This window comes from Podospora anserina, chromosome 4 (genome assembly GCF_000226545.1).
Source record: "Podospora anserina S mat+ genomic DNA chromosome 4, supercontig 4".
NCBI classification, from domain to species: domain Eukaryota; kingdom Fungi; phylum Ascomycota; class Sordariomycetes; order Sordariales; family Podosporaceae; genus Podospora; species Podospora anserina.
In genome coordinates this window covers 1,071,974-1,090,610 of record NW_001914850.1, presented here as the reverse complement: position 1 = coordinate 1,090,610, position 18,637 = coordinate 1,071,974, and the positions used below count along the sequence as shown (strand labels likewise).

General features: G+C 52.7%; 5 protein-coding genes across 5 annotated transcripts; 2 read left to right on the top strand and 3 right to left on the bottom strand.

The window, feature by feature from the left end:
• Positions 1 to 3,395: 3,395 nt before the first annotated feature.
• PODANS_4_7690 (uncharacterized protein) lies at positions 3,396 to 4,757 on the bottom strand (the record flags this gene model as incomplete). Its single annotated transcript, XM_001906030.1, has 1 exon — positions 3,396 to 4,757. One exon carries the CDS (start codon positions 4,755 to 4,757, stop codon positions 3,396 to 3,398), a length of 1,362 nt encoding a protein of 453 aa, XP_001906065.1.
• Positions 4,758 to 5,915: 1,158 nt separating this feature from the next.
• PODANS_4_7695 (uncharacterized protein) lies at positions 5,916 to 6,739 on the top strand (the record flags this gene model as incomplete). The annotated part of the gene is made up of 2 exons (XM_001906029.1): positions 5,916 to 5,977; positions 6,256 to 6,739. 2 exons carry the CDS (start codon positions 5,916 to 5,918, stop codon positions 6,737 to 6,739), a joined length of 546 nt encoding a protein of 181 aa, XP_001906064.1.
• Positions 6,740 to 7,524: 785 nt separating this feature from the next.
• Positions 7,525 to 9,966, bottom strand: PODANS_4_7700 (uncharacterized protein; the record flags this gene model as incomplete). The annotated part of the gene is made up of 2 exons (XM_001906028.1): positions 7,525 to 9,672; positions 9,736 to 9,966. The coding sequence occupies 2 exons, from the start codon at positions 9,964 to 9,966 to the stop codon at positions 7,525 to 7,527; spliced, it is 2,379 nt and encodes a 792-aa protein (XP_001906063.1).
• A 1,872-nt stretch (positions 9,967 to 11,838) lies between these two features.
• Positions 11,839 to 14,049, bottom strand: PODANS_4_7710 (uncharacterized protein; the record flags this gene model as incomplete). The annotated part of the gene is made up of 1 exon (XM_001906027.1): positions 11,839 to 14,049. One exon carries the CDS (start codon positions 14,047 to 14,049, stop codon positions 11,839 to 11,841), a length of 2,211 nt encoding a protein of 736 aa, XP_001906062.1.
• Positions 14,050 to 14,776: 727 nt separating this feature from the next.
• PODANS_4_7720 (uncharacterized protein) lies at positions 14,777 to 18,094 on the top strand (the record flags this gene model as incomplete). Its single annotated transcript, XM_001906026.1, has 4 exons — positions 14,777 to 14,813; positions 14,895 to 17,510; positions 17,605 to 17,907; positions 17,967 to 18,094. The coding sequence occupies 4 exons, from the start codon at positions 14,777 to 14,779 to the stop codon at positions 18,092 to 18,094; spliced, it is 3,084 nt and encodes a 1,027-aa protein (XP_001906061.1).
• Between the last annotated feature and the right edge of the window lie 543 nt (positions 18,095 to 18,637).

Sequence of the window (18,637 nt, the reverse complement as noted above, 5' to 3'; positions counted from 1 at the left end):
CCAGAGACGCGGGGAAGTTCGCGACAGTGAGCGCGCCCTGGGTGAGAGCCCTACGGCGGCACAACCGACAAGGGTACTTTGGGTACTTGCAGTGCCACTTTCGACCCACTGTTTTCTGATATGGACAGTCCCCATTGGCTACCGACGATAAGGCTGACTGATTGGCTCTCTCTCATGACAGAGCCAAGAGTTGTGGCCCTGTCCCTTTTTGTCCTTCATCCAACACATCTCAAAGCTTACCACGTGGAGAGACGCTCGTGGTCTTACAACACATGGTTGCTTCGACTTGATCATACAGTATCATTCCAATGCCTCAATCTACCATAAAATGATGCTCTCACCCAAGATGAACCGCTCTGGGAGGACGCCGTCCCATACCAGCATCAACACGAGACCCGAATCTCCAGCCCAGTGCTAAATTCCGAAGGGCGGTATCTAATTCCTCCGCATTGCCTCATCGCCCTCATAACTACGGATTAGGCATTTCCACCCCATCGAGTTTGAGGAAATGGATCTTGGCAGGCTTTTCGTTAAAGCCCCTCCTTGAACCGGTGCCCTCTCCTCGGGTGCATATCCCGTTTGTCATAGGACCAGGCCTCACATCTACCGCACTACGGTCAAGGAGTCATGGCCATCCCATCAGCCACACTCGGGTCTTTTTTTCGTTCATTCGTGCTAGCATCAAACTAAACTGCCGGTTCTAGGATATTTCCCCTGGTTCCAGTTCCTTGGGATATCGCCCGTGCCCATGTTCCATCTGGAACCGTTAAACATCGGACCAGGGCAGGAACAGCCAAGCCACCCCGACATCCATCTGAACCAGGATCTTAGTCTGATCTCTATTCCACAAAAGGTATGTCTGGTCAATGCTTGACTGAACTTTAATATTTTTGGAAGTTCAGGGCCTCCGATATCAACTTGCCTACACCCTGGTGACCCTCATCTCCGGAATCACGCAGCCGGCACCGAACCAGAGTTTCAATATCGAACTCCATAAAGTCTCCGCAGCGTTCGTACCGTCACCCTAAGATCTTTCTAGGCCCACATTTCGAACATGGACATCCAAACCTCATCAATCTGCCTCGCCAGCTCCAAGCATAGCAGTTCTCCGTTCGGCCTCCGCTACCTTGATTCAGGGCCCAAGTCCCTCGGTGGTTCTCAGATCTCGTCCAGATATGGCGAACCTGTGGAGGACACCATTCGCCGCATTTCTGTTATCGAGTCTAGTCTGATGGCTTGACTAAAGGTGGCAAGACGACCAGACAGCCATTTCATCCCTACCTCGACTAATGTCCTCAACACTCGGCAGACCTTGATGGCTGTTCCAATCCGGTCACCTTATGGGGTGCCTCACCTTTTCCAACTATATTCTAGAAAATCATCGTCTTCTCACCGCCTCAAGAGCTGGCGGAGGTGTTGCTACACGGGAGATGTTCCAGGCTTCGCCTTTGCTCAGATGAGCCGCCTTCACCTCCCCAGTTCCACAAAATCAAACACATCCTCTCTAACACCGTGTCAACAGCTAACATCAATAGTTTCGATCAATAGACGTCTTCTAGTGCAACTTTCAGCCCTTCAGCTGAAAAAATAGCACAGGGACCTCGGGTCTCACCGCCAGATATCTGATGGCCGAGGGGAGACCAGCATCACACCAGCATTCCCGGTTTTCCCTCGTAAAGAGCAGCCATGTCCCGTCAAGAGATTTCCGCCCAAGGCACAACTGCTCATGCCTAAACCCGAGATTGGTGACATTTTTCATTCCTAGCTTTTCAGACACTCCACCTACAACCCCAACCCTTAACCCGGCGAACCACTTACACACGTTCAAACTCCCTTGTTTGAAAGTTCGCGGACAGGTGCCCCGCAAAAATGGACCCCTCTTGATGTGTCCCATTGCACTGTTGTAAGTCTGTCTCTTGCTTACCGCTTTTTTGACGTGTCATTTGAGGTGACCTCGGCCGGAAAAGGCACACATCTCAAGGTGAGATAAGGTCGAGTGCTGTTGAAACGAGCCTCACCGAGGGAAAGTGTGGCTGGTTAGTTTTGCATGTGAGATTGTGGGGAATGAGACTGAGCTGCGGGAGCATGAAATTATGAATGTGTAGCAGTCCCCAATATGGAGGTGACAGGCCACTTTGTGTAACCGTGGGTGTGCGTTTAGGGGTTGGTGGGTGAGTTCGGCGGCAAACCACGAGGCTCTGAGTATGAACATAGATAGGATGGGAAGTTCGGTTAGCCGCCTCAGCCACAATTGCTCACCTTGGGGGGTCACCTTACATACCTCACCTGCCCCTTTTTCATTTCAAGGTAGATGGTAGGACATTGGACTGTCTAGTGTACAATACAGGCTGTTTCGAGAGGCACTCCTGCCGCATTTTCTGTCTTAAATTCTTGAGAGGTTGAGCACTGCCCGCCTCCCTTACTCATTCAACTTTTGATTTCTTATTTCGTCCACTATTAGAAGCAGCTTTCTGTCTGCCACGAAGCCCAGCATCCCGTTTGTCCGGATTGCTTGACACAGGTTCACTGGAGAACATTGCTTTCAAGCATTGGAGAATGATCCTCCCGAAATTGGGCACCCTCCTTTCGATTTCAAGTCCCATCGAGAGAACTGTTTATGAAACAAACTATCATTGTACTCGTCACCACACAACGTCGATGATTCTCTCTCTTCATCCACTTAACCTAAGAAACTCTTCATATGTGGAATTGCCTATCACGTCAGTCGCCATCTATCCCTTTCTCACCCTCGGCTTTTTCCATCTCTGCCAGCAAAGCAGTGAGCTCCAGTCACCTGTGACCCCATGATCCAAGCTTCCGGAAGCATGGTCTGCTTGAACATCACGTATTCAACGTGTGTGCTGCCATATCCTATATCCCCTACCTCTTTTTCTGTCAATGGAAAAAGTTGGGCTACCCATTTGATTCCAAGCTACACAGTTCGATGTACATGCCTTGGCCTGGTTTGAAAAAGCAACACGAAACCGAAACAGACAGTCACCATTAAATGCAGACACATCAACACCTCATCAAAGCTCAATATGTGTACACAAAATAAAAACAAATGATTTCCCAACTCCTCAAAGTATGTGCCCCTAATGGATATTGAGAAAACAACACCTTTTTCTCTAGGTAACTGATAGAAAAAGACAACATAAAGTGATACACTAAAACCAACATCTACCGCAAAAACACCACGCTTTATTTTGCTGGCTCGCCTGCCAAACACCCAAAGCTCTATAATATCATCTCTTTATCCATCCATTTCTCTTGATAGAATTATCTGGTTGGCTTCCCATACACCTTGCCTTATGACCACTCGACCTCTCCTCTGTGCCTAATTATCAACTCCTGAAATCTTTCTGCGTATATCCATGTACCCCCCATTGCTGCCCTTAGTTTCCGTCATCGTCGAACTTGATGCCCAATTGCAGGCCAGTGTCGATCCTGCCACCCCTGTAGCTGCCCTTCTTCTTCTTGTTCTTCTCCTTTGTAAAGCCCTTGCCCCTCGTGACAATGAGGTCCTCGTGCGCCTTTCTTCCCCAGTCCTCACCCGCAAACGAGTTGTCGGCAAACTTAGGGTCAACCTTGATGTTCCGGTTGACACGGGAAAAGGGAACCTTCTCCTCTTTTACTGAAGCGCCCTTGCCGCGGTTGTTGGTCTTCACAAACGGGTCGGGAGGAAGAGGGGCGAAGGTGCTGACGGGGAAAACCTTAGGCGAGGTGCTCCCGTTGAGGGTTGCAGAGCTATTGGAGGAACCGCTCGCGGAGGTGTCACTGTTCGCCTTGGTCTTGGTGGACTTCTTTGTCTTAGTCTTGCTCTTGTCGTCGGAGTCGCTGTCCGAGTCACTATCGGAGGAGGAATCGGATGATGAATCGTCGCTGGAGTCGGGGAGGGGGACCTTAGCAGCCTCCTCGGCTACGTCTTCGGAATCGGAAGAGTCGGAGTCAGATGAATCAGAATCGGACGAGTCGGAGTCGGAAGAAGAGTCGGAGGACGATGAGTCGGAATCGGAAGAAGAATCAGAAGAGCTGCTATCGGAGCTCGAAGAAGAATCCGAAGAAGAGTCGGATGAAGACTCAGAGGAGGATGACTCGGCCTTAGCGGTGGCAGTCTTCTGCTTCTTGGCAGCTGGCTTCTCCTTCTCGGAATCAGAGCCGGAGGAATCCTCAGACGACGAGTCGCTGCTCTCGGACGTGGCCTTGCGCTTCAAAGGATTGGAAGCGGCAGGCTTCTTCTCCTCCTCACTTTCGCTCTCACTTTCACTGTCGGAGCTGTCACTGTCGGAGCTGTCACTGTCGGAGCTGTCACTGTCGGAGCTGTCACTGTCGGAGCTGTCACTGTCGGAGCTCTCAGAGCTACTGCTAGAGTCAGAGCTCTCAGAGTCGGCCGGGGCGTCGGCCATCTCGACATCATCACTGTCGCTCTCGGAGTCCGAGTCCGAGTCCGAATCACTGTCGCTGCTGGAAGAGGAATCGGACTCGTTGCTGCTGCTGGAATCGTCGTCACTAGAAGCCTTGGCCTTGGAAGTCTCCCAAGCCTGGAAGACGGACTCCAGAGTGCTGTCGGTTGCCTTTCCCTTGGCCTTCTTCAAACCCTTGGCCTTGCGAGCCTTGGTGAATTCGGTGTGGGCCTCGGTGAAATCATGCTCAGAGAGAAACTTCTCTACAAGGTCGAGGAGCTGGGCAGGCAGCTGGGTAGCGGCAGGGGTCGACTTGGTGACCTTGTCGGCCTTGACCTTCTTGTCTTTGGCCATTGTGGTCTTGTCGTTCGACTTGGGAGACTGAGTTGTTGTGGTTGCCGCGGAGTTGTTAGAGAAGAGCCAGAATGGAGCTGACATGGGCAGTATTTGGTGAAAAGATGGCCCAATTGGTGAGGATTGGTGAATTGGGTGTCAAAACCTTGAACAATCTGAAAGAAGGCGTCGCGGGGTCAGAGTGGCTGTCGCAAGAAAAAAATATGGCTACGTTCCAGGCGCGATTCACTTCACCGCCCTTTTTCTGCCGCTCTTGCTCCACAAAATTTTCAATCCCTGCAGCAGCTACCGCACTGACCACTCCTCCACAAGCACCTGTCAAGTGAATAGCACCAGGACATCCCCGCCATTCACTTGGATAAGATGAACCGCCTTCCATTGAGCTTCGGTTTCAACCATCACTTTCCAATGTTCTTCGATATATCTACAACATGGCCAGCCCTTACTTTGATGAAGAGAATTTCTCACTGATTTGCTGTGCAAGTGCATGCTGCCAGAGGGCTGTACCCCAAGATTCATGCAAGAGATGATGCCATGGTCATTGAACAATTGCTTTCCAAACAGATTGCACATTCAATCTCTCTATATTCAATCATCTTAGGTATCTCACTTTCAATCATTGAAGCTCTTCCTTTGCTCCTGCCCTCATCTCATGGGCAATCATCACCAGCATCACACTCTTCACTTCTCGTTCTGTTGCCTAACACACGTTGCCCAGTTACACAACACATCCTCCATATCCATTATACGTGTAGTCTTCCTCCATCTTCCTCAAAGCCTTCGTTTTCCAACAAGTGCTGAAGCTCTGTGTTTCCTCTAGAGACCATCCACAAATCCCTGGCAGATGTTGCATGCATGGGCTTGGCCCAAGCAAGACCAGCATTACCGCCGCAAACCTGTAGGTGACGCGTCCGCACCCCCCCTTTCTCACCTTTTGAGACGATATCTTTCCTCATGTTCGCCAACCGCCCACTTTTCGTCCAATCAATGAGTGTTTTGCAAGTCCAGGCATCAGAATAAACAGCATTGGCATGTCGTCAGGACCATAGGAAACGGTCGACCCCCTCATGCTTTGGTCTGGATTTGAATGCTGTGTGTAACGGTGGGGGCTCAGGGGCTGGGTTCTTGTGTTGTTGGTTGTGAGCTCTCTCAGCGAACATGACCGAGGGTGCCGGGTTGATAAAAAGAGGATATCCCCCTCGCTGCACGGGTAGAAGAATAGTTTGAGTAAACACGTTCCAATTCATCAATCTTCTCTGTCCGTCATGACCACCAAACCTGGGACCGAGCCTCTAATGTCATCCCCCACCCTCTCCCCCGGATCCCTCACGACCTACCTCCCCCTTCATAACCTCCTCCCCTCACACCATCACCACCGCAGGTCTCAAACCGGCAATGGCAAGCCCTCCCCCCCTTTATCCCTTCACCACTGCGTCCCAAGCTAACCCCCCCAGGTCTACCCACCCCCCTCCTCCTCCCACGCCGCCTCCCTCACCAGTTCCTCCCCCGATGACACCACCTCCAAACATTACAAACTCTCCACCCCCCTCACCACCCTCCTCAGAATAATCCTCATCATCCTCACCATAGCCTCCATCGCCGTCTGGCTCGCCGACGGGTACTTCTCCGACGGCCTCCTCGTCTTCAACCACATCTGGCTCTGGTTCCTCCTCCTCTCCAACCTCCTCCACCTTCTCTTCCCCTCCCATTCCCCACACAACCATCATCACAAAATCCCCTGTTTACCAACAATCCTCCTCCAAATAGGAGACTGCAGTTGCGTATTCAACGGCTCTGACAATGAAAAGAAGCCAAGATACGGCGTGGCCCGGGTGACGGATATCATCCTGGGCATCCCCCCCATCGTCATTGCGAGCATTGATCTGGCCGACCCGTCTTATTATTATAGATACTCGGCTGCAGAGGTGTTGGTTCTGAGTGAAACTGTTGGGTATGTCCCCGTCCCCGCAAACAACTGGTGATGAATTTTGGCTAACATGGTCGGAAACAGAGCTCTGAGCATCTTTGTTGGTCTCTTCTCCCTCCTGACGGCCAGGAAGCCAGTCATTTTCGAGATGGGGCTTCTGATCAAGGACGCTGATGAGGAAAGAGGGGGGAGGTACAGCAGGATTAGACTTCCCGTTGATGCTGATGATAGAAGGACTGCTGGGGCTGTCTCTGTTTCGGCTTAATCGGGATGATCGCATAGAACGGAAGAACCTGTCGTGAACAGAGAGAGCTGAAACCTTTGGATAGTGGACTTAGCCCGACATGAGCCAGACGTGCCAGGGAATGGATGAGACTACACAGGGAAGAAACAATAGGCAGGAATACAAACTCTGGGGTATCATCAGCTGGGAGTTTTGAGTTAATTGTCATTATTCATCATTTCTACCTTAGAAGAACAGCCTTGAAGCATGTCACCCAATTCTTCATTACAAGGATGACTCAGCATAATCATCACACAACCATCACCAGATAGAAAAACCACAAAAAAAAGTAAATACAAATACACATCAATATAAACAACCAGAACCATCTCAGATTCAAACCGCAACCACAAAAAAAAGACTAACATATACCAGATATTTTCCTTTCTCTTCCCCCTTAACACCACCAAAGAGCGGCCACCGGCTTGCCAGCCATCCGCCTTCCTGGGGGTATCTTACTCCCAGTTACAAAGTCTCCTGAGTAACGAATAAAGACAAAAAAATAGACAAAAGAAAACTTAACCAACACAACCTCTCGCCCCCCGCCCCCCTCTTTCTCACTGCCCCTTCCTCCGATCACCAAACTCAACCCCATCACTCCCATCCTCCTCACTAGTCCCCTCATCCCCCATCATAAACTGCCTCGCCTGGCTCTTTCGCCGTCTCATCTCCCCCCTCTCCTTCATCGCAGCCCTAATCTTTTTGCTCGCCTCGTCAAATCCCTCGGCGCTATCCAACGTCGTGAACCCAGCCACCGGGAAACCAGCCGATCCCGGCCTGCCCCCCGAACTGCTCGCCCGACTGTGATTAGAAGGCGTCGTCGGCCTGGTAGCAAAAATCTGCGCTTGCGCGATGTTGCTGAATGATTCGTTGTAGGGGATGTTGCGGCTGGAGGAGGTGGTGTTCCTTCTTGTGGGTGCCTGGAATGGCGGGCTGTCGCTTCCGTTGACTGAGACGCCATAGCTGGAACGGCGGTCGTAGGAAGGCCGGTTGGGTGAGATGGGCGGGCTGTTGACACCGGCTTCCCTGCGAGCTGCTGCCCGGGCGGCGGAATCAGCTGGAGCCAACAAGCGACTGTGCTCAAAGTCGGGGAACATCTCGGGGCCAATCGTGTTGATGATGTCCGTCACCTGCGCCTTCAGCTCGGCGCGTCTCTCCCGCAACTTGGCCACATTGTAACTGGACGCAGGGTTGATGCAAAGGGCAAGTGGCCGCAGAGACTTCAGAATATCCATCCCAACTTCTCCAAAGCGCAATGCGGCAAAGGTGAGTAGGATGAAAAAGATGCAGCAGGCGATGTACACAGCCCAGAAGGGTACCCATTCAGGGACCCAGCCGTAATACCGGTGCTTGTGCACCATGTAAAGCGTGATGATGGCATAGGTGTTGTAGCAGAGAGGAGCCAAAGCCAAGGCGACCAGCAGTTTCCAAGTAGCAATGACGTCCTTGCCCTGGACTTTGACCACAGAGCCAGCGAGGGCTTCCTTGGCCTTTTTGTGACTGATGACCTTGCAGGCGATGAACACGGGCGCAAAAAGCAGCAGACCCGGAATCACACCCGCAGACAAAAGAAACAATATCACAACGCGCTGGAGGAACGTTGCGACAACGGTAAACCACGAAAGCTTCGCCTTTTCAACCTGGTGGTCCCGGATGTCGAGGTACCGGAGCTGCTTATTGTACTCGGTGACCGCCTCCTTGAGCTCCTTGACGCGCGGATCTTCCTTATACTTCTCGTAGCCCAAGGCAAGCCGCCTGTTAAGTTCGACGACCACAGGAAGCGGCAGTGGCTTGCCGGTCGGGTTGTAAAGCCGTCTCGCAGCCTGAATAACCATCAAGGTGTCATAGTCGGGCACCGAAACGGTGACAGCGCTCAGGGCTTCGTGTACCATGTCCAAGACCTGACCCACCGCCTCACGTCTCCCCTCCGTCCCGCCGTTCGAATACGCGTCAACCAGGTTCCGCGGAATATCCAAAGGAGCCCCAAACTCCACAACGGCTCTCGAGCGGAACTTGTGAGCGTGGAAGTAATTCATGCCCACAGGCACAATCTTGAGGCCGCAATCAGGATGATCCGCCAGTGTTCCCAGCGCCATCAGCGCCACACCCGCCTTCAAAGGCAACAGCTCAGTCCGATCATGACTGCCTCCCTCAGGGAAGATACCAACGCAACCCCCAGACGCCAAACGATCAAACACGGCCTGGAACACTTTGGACTGGTCCACATGCGGCGCGATCTTGTACTTGATGCCCTGATACCCCTCCCTGGGCTTCTTGTCCTCCTTGTTGAGAAGCTTGCCATTCGCATCCACATCATCACGGCCAGTAAGTTGTGACATGGCCAGCTTCCCCTTGGGCGGCCGCTTGATGCGAACCTCCTCGGGTCCAATAACTTCGCTGATATCCAAACTTTCTCCGCTCTGACCCTTAGCCGAAGGTAGGAAGATGATACCGCCCACCTCTCCAAATTCAGTGAAATTGGTGCCGATCCCACGAACAAGCGTAGGGTCATCCACTGGGTTGGGAAGGTAAACAGTGCCCCGACCGGGCTTCGCCGAGTCCTGCGGTCGTCCTACTGGCACGCAGCCCACCTGGCGAGATGCCCATCCGATGAAGCCAGACACTGACTTTTGCGCGATAAGCAGCGAAACTCGTCTTTTGGCTTCCTTCTGTAGTGTTCTCAGCAAAACGAGAGCATCGACGAACTGCACCACATAACTTGTCAGCTATTGCGATTAGCCACTTCAAGAGAATAGGGAGAAGCTCACCTGGTTGGCATGCGGGGCAGCCACGAACAGAACAGGGCCATGTTTGGGCACTCTCCAAGCACTACGCGGATGCACCTCGCGAAAGAACGTGTCCTCCAGCAGCGACATTATCCAGAGGAAGCTATCATACTTCCAGCCCACCATCGGATAGAGCTCCTTCGCGGGCTTTGGGTTGGCGGCACTCTGGGGTGCCGCCGCTTGCTGCGTCTGCAGCTGTGTTGTTTCGGACATGCTCACTCAAGCAATCCTGTTGTTGTTGTTGTCCCCGCGCCAGGACAACGAGTTTTTATTTCGGGTCGCCCGGGGAAGAGCACGGAGGTGGGGTTGGATTGGACTCGAGATTGCGCGCCGGTCGGTGGGTGGGATGTCGGTGCAAGTTACTCGGACAAGAAACGTTTCACCTCCCCCCCCGAGGTAGGTTGTGAAGTCGCCTCGTGGCTTTTGCTCGTCTGCCTTTGTGAATAATGGCGTTTAGCCGTTGGGCCTGGTAGAGCTGCCCGCGGGGTACAAGATAAAATGGAGGTTACCCCAAGATCAATCGCTTGTTGCTCGCCCTGTTCGAAAATAAAGTGCGCGCTTCTGTTTTCTTATCTAAATGCCAGCGCGGGGTACAGGCATTTATACGGGAATTGTTGGGTGCCGTTGAGCAAATGTCGATGAAGCTCGGGATCGCAACTCGGGGTCCCGCAGATTAGGCCGGTCGGACGGATGGGTCCCTCTCGGTGTACGGGGTAGGGAAGGGGGAACAACAGGAAAGAGATGTAGTCGTGTCTTGGGGTATAGGGTATCAGAAGATCAAGATAAGTTGTGTGAGATTTCAGAGAGTCAACGCTACATAGGAAGAGAGGAAATGAAGAAAAACAAGGGAACCGAGGGATGGCAAGATACAGCTTCGAGCGAGGGAGAGGTTCTCGAAGGTGCCCGTAGGTACACACAGGGCACACGACAGGGTGACAGCACCAGTCCGGAAGCATGTGCGAAAAAAAAGAGAAAATCAGCGACCCCCCTTCAAAACGGTGGGGCAAAAAGCCGATGTCATCCTCTTTCTGGAACAGCGTCGACAGGGGTCAGGTTGATGCTCGCTGCTGCTTTTCAGTGACATTTCAACACTAAAAAGACCCCTCTTATTGGCTGATCGGCAGCTAGAAGCTGTCATGATTGATAAGAGCTACCTATCCGTGGCCACACTTCCAACCTGCAGCGCAGCACGCCCGCATGCAGCCACGGAAAGCAAGAAGCCAGCTTTTTTATCTTTGCAGTGACATATCCGTCGTCGCAGTGGCATGCAGAAGATAACAGATACCTGATTCATACAGTAGCAATCAAGAAATATGTAAACATGAGATGAGATTGACCAGGGGCATCAACACTGCCCTCGCTTCCGATCTTTTCTTATCTACTTTAAACCCCTCCATGACGATTGCGGGGGTGTGAAACCTCCAAAAACACGTGCTTGCTGATCTTGTCCTACCCCAAATCTGTGTTTGCTACCGCAGTGCGTAACATTCCTTTTAATTCCAACCTTCCCACTCTGGAAGCCCCATCAAGCCACCGAGCCATCCAACTGCCCTAAACCATTTGTTTTAACAAAAATAGCCTTGACGACCGGAGATCGAGCGGCCATACGATCGAGCAACATGTCCGAATCGGCATGCAACCTCGCCATCTCCCCTCGGCTCTCGGCGTTACTGCCAAGCTGAGAAGCACCAAGCCGGCGGGATCTGGACCCGGTTTGGGAGCTAGGCGCTGACCGTGTAAGCCGTCCAGAGGCCAATCAACATCCCAAGCAGACGATAGTCTTTGAAGAGTCTTGCGGATGGTAATATCTTCAGAATGAGTTGCATGTGAAGACGCAATATGTCTTGCATTACCTGTTGCTTGACAGCCAAGACATGCATCATGCTCTGCATCACCTCAGACCGGGGTCGAGACACGGCTGTCATATGGTAATTAATTGTAGAGTCAACGCTGTATTCATATTTTCTCTGATCATGCAAGATGCTGGCGCCGTCTCACACCTGGTCATGCCTCGTTGCTGCCACAGGGCTGAAAGTACGACAAATGTCCAACTATGTCTACAATCGCTGAGAAGCCCCTGAGACCCTACTTCTTATTCTTCCCCCTCTTCTTCTTCTTACTCCCCTCAGCAACTCCCACCGTCCCCTCTTCCAACTCGCCCTCCTGTAGCTGCCCCTCCTTCTCCATTTCCTTTAGCTTTTCCTGCCCACTGATAAACATGGTCAAATCGTGATTCATCTCTTTCAGCCCCTCGTTCTCCTGTCTCAACTCCTCCACCAACGCCGCATTCTTCTCCCCCTCTTTCTTCAAATGTTCAATCCTCTCCATCAACCCCTTGGTGACCTGCTTCTCCTCCTGCAAAGCCTTGCCCAAACTCCTCGCCAACTCCGCACTCTTCTGCCCCCTAGCTTTCTCCCTCGCCAAATCCTTGTCCAAACCCGGCACCGTCTCCTCCCTCAAAACCCTACACTCCTCCCTCAGCTCCCCCAACTCCCTCAACGCCTCCTTCGCCTGTCCCGCAGCCTTCTCCGCCGCCGCCGCCGCCTTGGTCGCCTTATCCGCAGCCTTATTCACCATCTCCTCAAAATACACCCTCTGACTCTCTAACTGACTAGTCAGCAAATGCGTGTACTCCAACCCGATATTCTCCAACTTCGCCCTTGGCACAACATCCATATCCTCCCCCCTCCCACTCCCAGCAGTATTAGTATTACCACTAGGCAGCTCAACCACCTTCCCATCCCCCTTATCCCTAATCAACCTGTGCACCCACATGTCACCCGCATAATCCCACACGTGCTGCGTCACCAACTCCAGACTAAAACTGTGCGCCGTCTCCTTCCAATGCTCCTTCGCATGCCCCCTCTGGTACCTCCCGCACCCAACATTGCCGCATATCAGGCAGATCCAGAGGTTGTCGGGCGCGTCGCACACACTGCACAAATTACTAACCCCGTGCCCAAACGGCTTCGCGTAGGGGTTCCCTTCATCATCAAGCTCCTGCTGCTGCTTCGTGAGCGGGTTCGTCGCCCTGCAGATAGGGCAGCCCCTCGTCTTCCATGTCTGGAGACACGTGCAGTGAAACACGTGTTGGCACAAAATCGTCATCAACCCGGCCGTGTCGTCCATTCTCTCGAGACAAACCGCGCAGGTAGGCAGCTCGACTAGACTTGGTGTTGGTGGTGGGAAAGGGCGAAGGGAATTGATCATGCCCGTCTCTCCCTTTCCCACCCCGGCGCCTTCGCTCCCTTTTCTTCCTGGTGTCTCGACAGTGATGCTCTTGATAAACGTGACATGACATATCTCGCTCTCTGCCAAGGTATCAAATGGCCGCCCGTCAAACTCTTTTCTCCATTCCGTGGCCGTCTTTTTGTCTTTGAACTTCATGAGGACCATGTAGCGGTTCATCCTGCTTGTCGAGACCATTCGGTAATGGCTTACGCTTCCCCTCCAGGGCTCACCGATGAACCCCAAGAAATCCGATGGTGACATGTAGGATGGCACCGCTGGGATACACAAAACTGTTCCCTCCTCGCCAACCCCGCTGTCTTGTAGTCCTGGTGGGGGTGGTATTGGGGGTGGTGAGTTCAGCGCCGAGAACTCGTCGGCTTCCCGGTATAGATGTACGATTCCCCAACCAGCTTCCGTGTTCTTTGTGTTTACTGCTGGGATGTAACGGCCTTTGGTGTTTTGTCCCATGCCGCCTAGGTTAGGACCTAGGCTGGCCGCCGGCTGCCTGCCGTGTCCCTCCATGATGACTTCTTTCGCCTTTCCGTTGTTTGATGGGACAGACGCGGGATCGAAGCTCTCAATGTTGATGCGCCCGAATCGCCAGTCTTTGGTTGCCTTGTTGGGCCCTATCCCTTGAATTTCGGGCTTGAGAGGGATGTCGTCTGAGGTCTCTCTCTCGCGCCACTGACGCTCACTTACGTGAACAATGTTGCGTCGCTTGGTGGCGGGGTTCGGGGTGATATCTTCGTTGGGCTCTACGTTTGTTGTTCCTCGGTGGCGGCCGCAGTCGATTACCTTGCCTGACGCGTAGGAAAAGTCTGGTGGGGGAACGGAGCTTGGTCCGGCTTCGTAGAGATGGTGACTCTGATGATTCGGTCGAAATGGAAGATGTCGAGGAGAAGGCGGGCGAGCGCTGCGTGGAGTGTGAGAGGGGAGATCGTCAAAGACTGTCGGGCAGGTTGGGGTGGGGACCCAGATGTCGTTGATGGTATCGGCGACGGCAGAGGTGGTGGGATCGGGCGTCGCATAGAGCTCGAAGATTAAATGATAGGAATAGGACGGCATAGTAGCCACTCGCTAGGTGATGGCTGTGCTTCGTTTGAGCCCAGCCTGGAGTGGATGGTATGATGTGCCAGCCAGGTCCAGGAACCCAAGGGGTAAGGACTTGGGAATGAGAGAGAATGTCGCAAGCGGTCTTTTGTCCGGATGGCAGGTGAAAGAATGACGATGTAGGATGGTGGGCCATCAAGGTGCTGTGACAAGGAAGGGTGAGGGGTGATGGCCGCTGCACCCCACGTTAAAAATAAATTTGGCAGCAGCTCAAAGGCGCTAGCCCGTTTTGGACCAAGGTTTTGGAATTCCAAGCTGTTGGAACTTGGAACGAAATCAACATCAGGGATTTATGTGAATTGAACAACGGTTAATGAATACACCGTCAGACTGGGAATGTATACTTTGTCGAACCCCATCAGGAGTTAACCTGATCAAAGTCCTACGGATGCGGAAATCCGAGAAGCTTGTGGCCTACACGAGACGGGTCTTGCAGCTCCAAATAGTGTACCCATCTTGACGGTGATGCAAATGTCCGATTAGCCGAGATCTCGATAAGAAAAAACTGGCCCAGCACTCCCCTCCGCTGGGCGCGCGCCTTACGGCCTTCTAATTAGACCCGGCTAGCGGACGCGGTCCGGCGCGCGCACGCGTGCTTCTTTCAACCATCACTATCCATATCGCCAAAACTTCGTCATAAGTACATACGTCCATCCTTAGTTACTGGCACACCCAACACAACATGTACATCATCAAGCCTTCGTGGCTTCGCCATACTGGTGAGTTTTCTCTCTTGAATTCCCTCTGCACTTGAGAACACCTCGGAATTGCTGACCATCGCTGCGCGCGGCTGCCTACAGGCGAACAGAAGGACTTTGAGGTTTACAGCTGCCACGTCTCCCAGGATGGAAAGAGACTGGCCACCGCTGGCGGAGATGGCCATGTTCGCATCTGGTCGACCGATTCAATCTACAATGGCCATGTCGAAGGCTACTCGGCCCCGCGACAGCTCTGCCACATGAGCCACCACCTGGGCACCATCCATTCCGTCCGATTCTCCCCAAATAATCGCTACCTCGCTTCCGGCGCCGACGACCGTGTCATCTGCATCTACCAGCTCGACAGCAACCCTCCATCACACGCCACCACATTCGGCACCAACGAGCCACCGCCCATCGAGAATTGGAAAACCCACAAACGCCTCGTAGGCCACGACAGCGACGTCCAGGACCTCGCCTGGTCTTACGACAACTCGATTCTCGTCTCAGTTGGTCTAGATTCGAAAGTGGTGGTATGGTCAGGACACACATTCGAAAAGCTAAAGACACTTGCTGTTCACCAAAGCCATGTCAAGGGGATCACCTTTGACCCGGCCAATAAGTTCTTCGCTACCGCCGGTGATGACCGGACTATCAAGATTTTCCGGTTTACCCCTCCGGCTCCGAATGCCACCGCCCACGATATGGTCAACAACTTTGTTCTCGAGACTACCATCAGTGCGCCGTTCAAGAGCTCCCCGCTCACCACGTACTTTCGGAGGTGTAGTTGGTCGCCAGATGGCAATCACATCGCGGCGGCGAATGCAGTAAACGGCCCGGTCAGCAGTGTGGCCATCATTGAGCGTTCAAGATGGGACAGCCAGATCAACCTGATTGGTCACGAAGGCCCAACTGAGGCGTGTATGTTCTCGCCTCGTTTGTTCCATACCCAAAACCCGGCCGAGAAGGGCGCATCCGGATCACTGGTGACAGTCATTGCCTCTGCTGGTCAGGACAAGACGTTGAGTATATGGAACACAAACACCTCTCGGCCAGTTGTGATTGTGCAGGATGTAGCATCCAAGTCCATTTCAGACTTGGCATGGGCCCCAGATGGCCAGACCTTGTTTGCCTGCAGCTTAGATGGAAACATCGTTGTGGTTCAGTTTGAAGTTGGCGAGCTGGGGTGGGTAGCAACGGCAGAGGAGAACGACAAGGCTCTCGAGAAGTACGGGGTTGCCAGAAAGGGAATGGGAACTGCAGAAGATGTTGATGGGCTACACCTCGAGAATCACAGCAAGGCTGGCGAGTTGCGAGGGGCCGAGTCCCGGATGGGGGCTCTGATGGGAGATCTGCCTGCTGCTGCTGCTGCTGCTTCGAAGAGTGACACGGCTGCCACAACAAATGGCACCAAGTCAACAAAGAACGGCGAGGCAAAGAACGGTGACGCGGTCAAGAATGGAGAGACAAATGGCACTTCTGAGCCCAAGTCAGGCAAGGAGACGCCGGCCGCAGAGAGTGCCGACAAGGCTGCAGAGCGCATCAACGAACTGAAGTCCCGGGTGCAGGTAACGAAGGATGGAAGGAAGAGGGTTGCACCTCTGCTAGTCTCGTCATCCGGCACTGGCTTACTGTCATTACCACAATCGCAGCTAGTGGGCGCGAAGTCCAAGACTGCGATACAAAGCGAGACGTCTCAGACGGTGATTGATCTTTCAAAACCCTCCCATGGGCTACCAAAAGGCGGTATCGCCGCCTTGTTGCTAGGCACCAAGAGAAAAGCTGTTGTGCTTGACGGGGAGGAAGAGGATGAACCCAACAAGCGGCTGGCAACAGGTCCTGTACCAATCATGGCTGACACAGTCGACGGCCTTGAGCCAGCAACCCTCACATCACCCGCTCAAGGCCTCGTCCCAACGCCAGAGTTCCTCCGCTCAGCCGTCGTGAGCCCCTCGGTATCTTTCTCCCAAGTACGACTAGCAGTTCCCAAAATCCGCTCTCACATTGTCCGTGCCCTCGAAAAGGGAGTCCTTCAAGGGGAATCCACCCTCGAAGAAGCCTCCAAAATCCCAGAAAACACCATCCTCGAGGCCAAAAACCCCGCCCGCCCCCGCGAACCCTCCCATATTACCGCCACCAAGCGCGGTGCCCTCCTCTGGCAAGACTACCTCCCCCGCGCCATCATCCTCCTAACAGGCAACAAGCACTTCTGGGCAGCCGCCTGCGAAGACGGCACCCTCCACACCTGGACGCCCGCCGGCCGCCGCCTCTTGAACGGCATTATACTCGAGTCCCAACCCATAATCCTCGAGTCAAGAGACCACTGGCTCCTATGCGTAACATCAGTAGGCATGTGCCACGTCTTCAACATAAAAACCATGTCCGCTGCCCACCCACCCGTATCCCTCGCCCCCATCCTCGACATTGCCATCACTTCTTTATCTCCAGACGGACCAACAGCTGCCCCGGGAGTAACCTCCGCCCACCTCAACAGTCTCGGCACAATCGTGGTAACCCTCTCCAACGGCGACGGATTCTACTACTTGCCCACATTATACACCTGGCAACGCCTCTCCGAGTCCTGGTGGGCGCTAGGATCCCAATACTGGAACAGCAACGACTCGTCGCTTACCGCCCTCTCCTCAACAGCAGTCGGCCCCTCGGCGCCGGCGAAGAAACCAAAGTCAGGTGGTGATGATAAACCCGACATTTCGGCGGGTATAATCCCCCACTTGGAGCGGCACACGACGACAGAATTCCTCGTCAAGGGACGGGGCGTACACCTTGCAGCGACTGATCAAGCAACTCGTAGCCAAGGACGGGTTTGAAGGGTTCGAATCGGTTGTTTCTGTCGCCCACTTGGAGAACCGCATGGCGGGTGCTCTGGCCTTGGGGGCAAAGGAGGAGTTTAGGTTGTATCTATTCATGTACGCCAAACGGATCGGTGCCGAAGGATTGCGGTCAAAGGTGGAGGAATTACTCAACACGTTGGTAGGGGGCGTGTTGCAAGACAATAAGGATGGGGGGGAAAAGGGAAGGGGCTGGTTTGATAAGGGGGAGGTGATTTGTGGTTGGGAGAGGAAGGAGTTGCTGAAGGGGGTGGTGTTGATTCTTGGTAAGTTTTTCATCGCCTTGCTCTTTTTTATGAGAACAGGGACTGATATGACAAAATAGGCAAATTCAGGGATTTGCAGAGGACGACGGTGCAATACGCTAGGATACTGGGGTTGACGGCTGGGAATGAGGAGGATGAGGAGGATGGGGAAGAGACGAATGGGGTGGTGGACCAGATGGAGGAGTAATCACTACCTACCATCACAAGCATCAACACGACGACGTGGCTTCGCAAAGGAGTTGGGGATAAATGCCTAGGACACCTATAGCAAGGGCTTTTTTTTTGTAGAATTATTCAGCAATTATTTATGGGCTTTTATCAGCACGGGAAAGGACGGGTGGATGGGTGGGTTTGGAGAATTGGCGCAACAAGGGCGGGGTTTTGCTATCATGGGCTTTTGACATAAAAAGGGGCTGGTTGCTGGTGGTGGTGGTGGTGGTGGTGGTGATATATTACCATACTATTCTTTGCTAATCCTTGCCCTCCTATTGTCACCGTCTGTATACATTGGTTCTTCAACACCCAATCACCCATCACCAAATAGCTTGAATATATCTCAACATCAAATGTGTGTGGAGTGTTTCCATTTCTCTCTCTCTCTCTCTCTCTATTTTTTTATTTTTTTTTTTATATTTAAATTTATTATTTTTATATTTATAAAATTTATATTTATATATATTTATTTTTTTTAATAAAATTATTATTTTAAATTATTTTTTAATTATTTAGA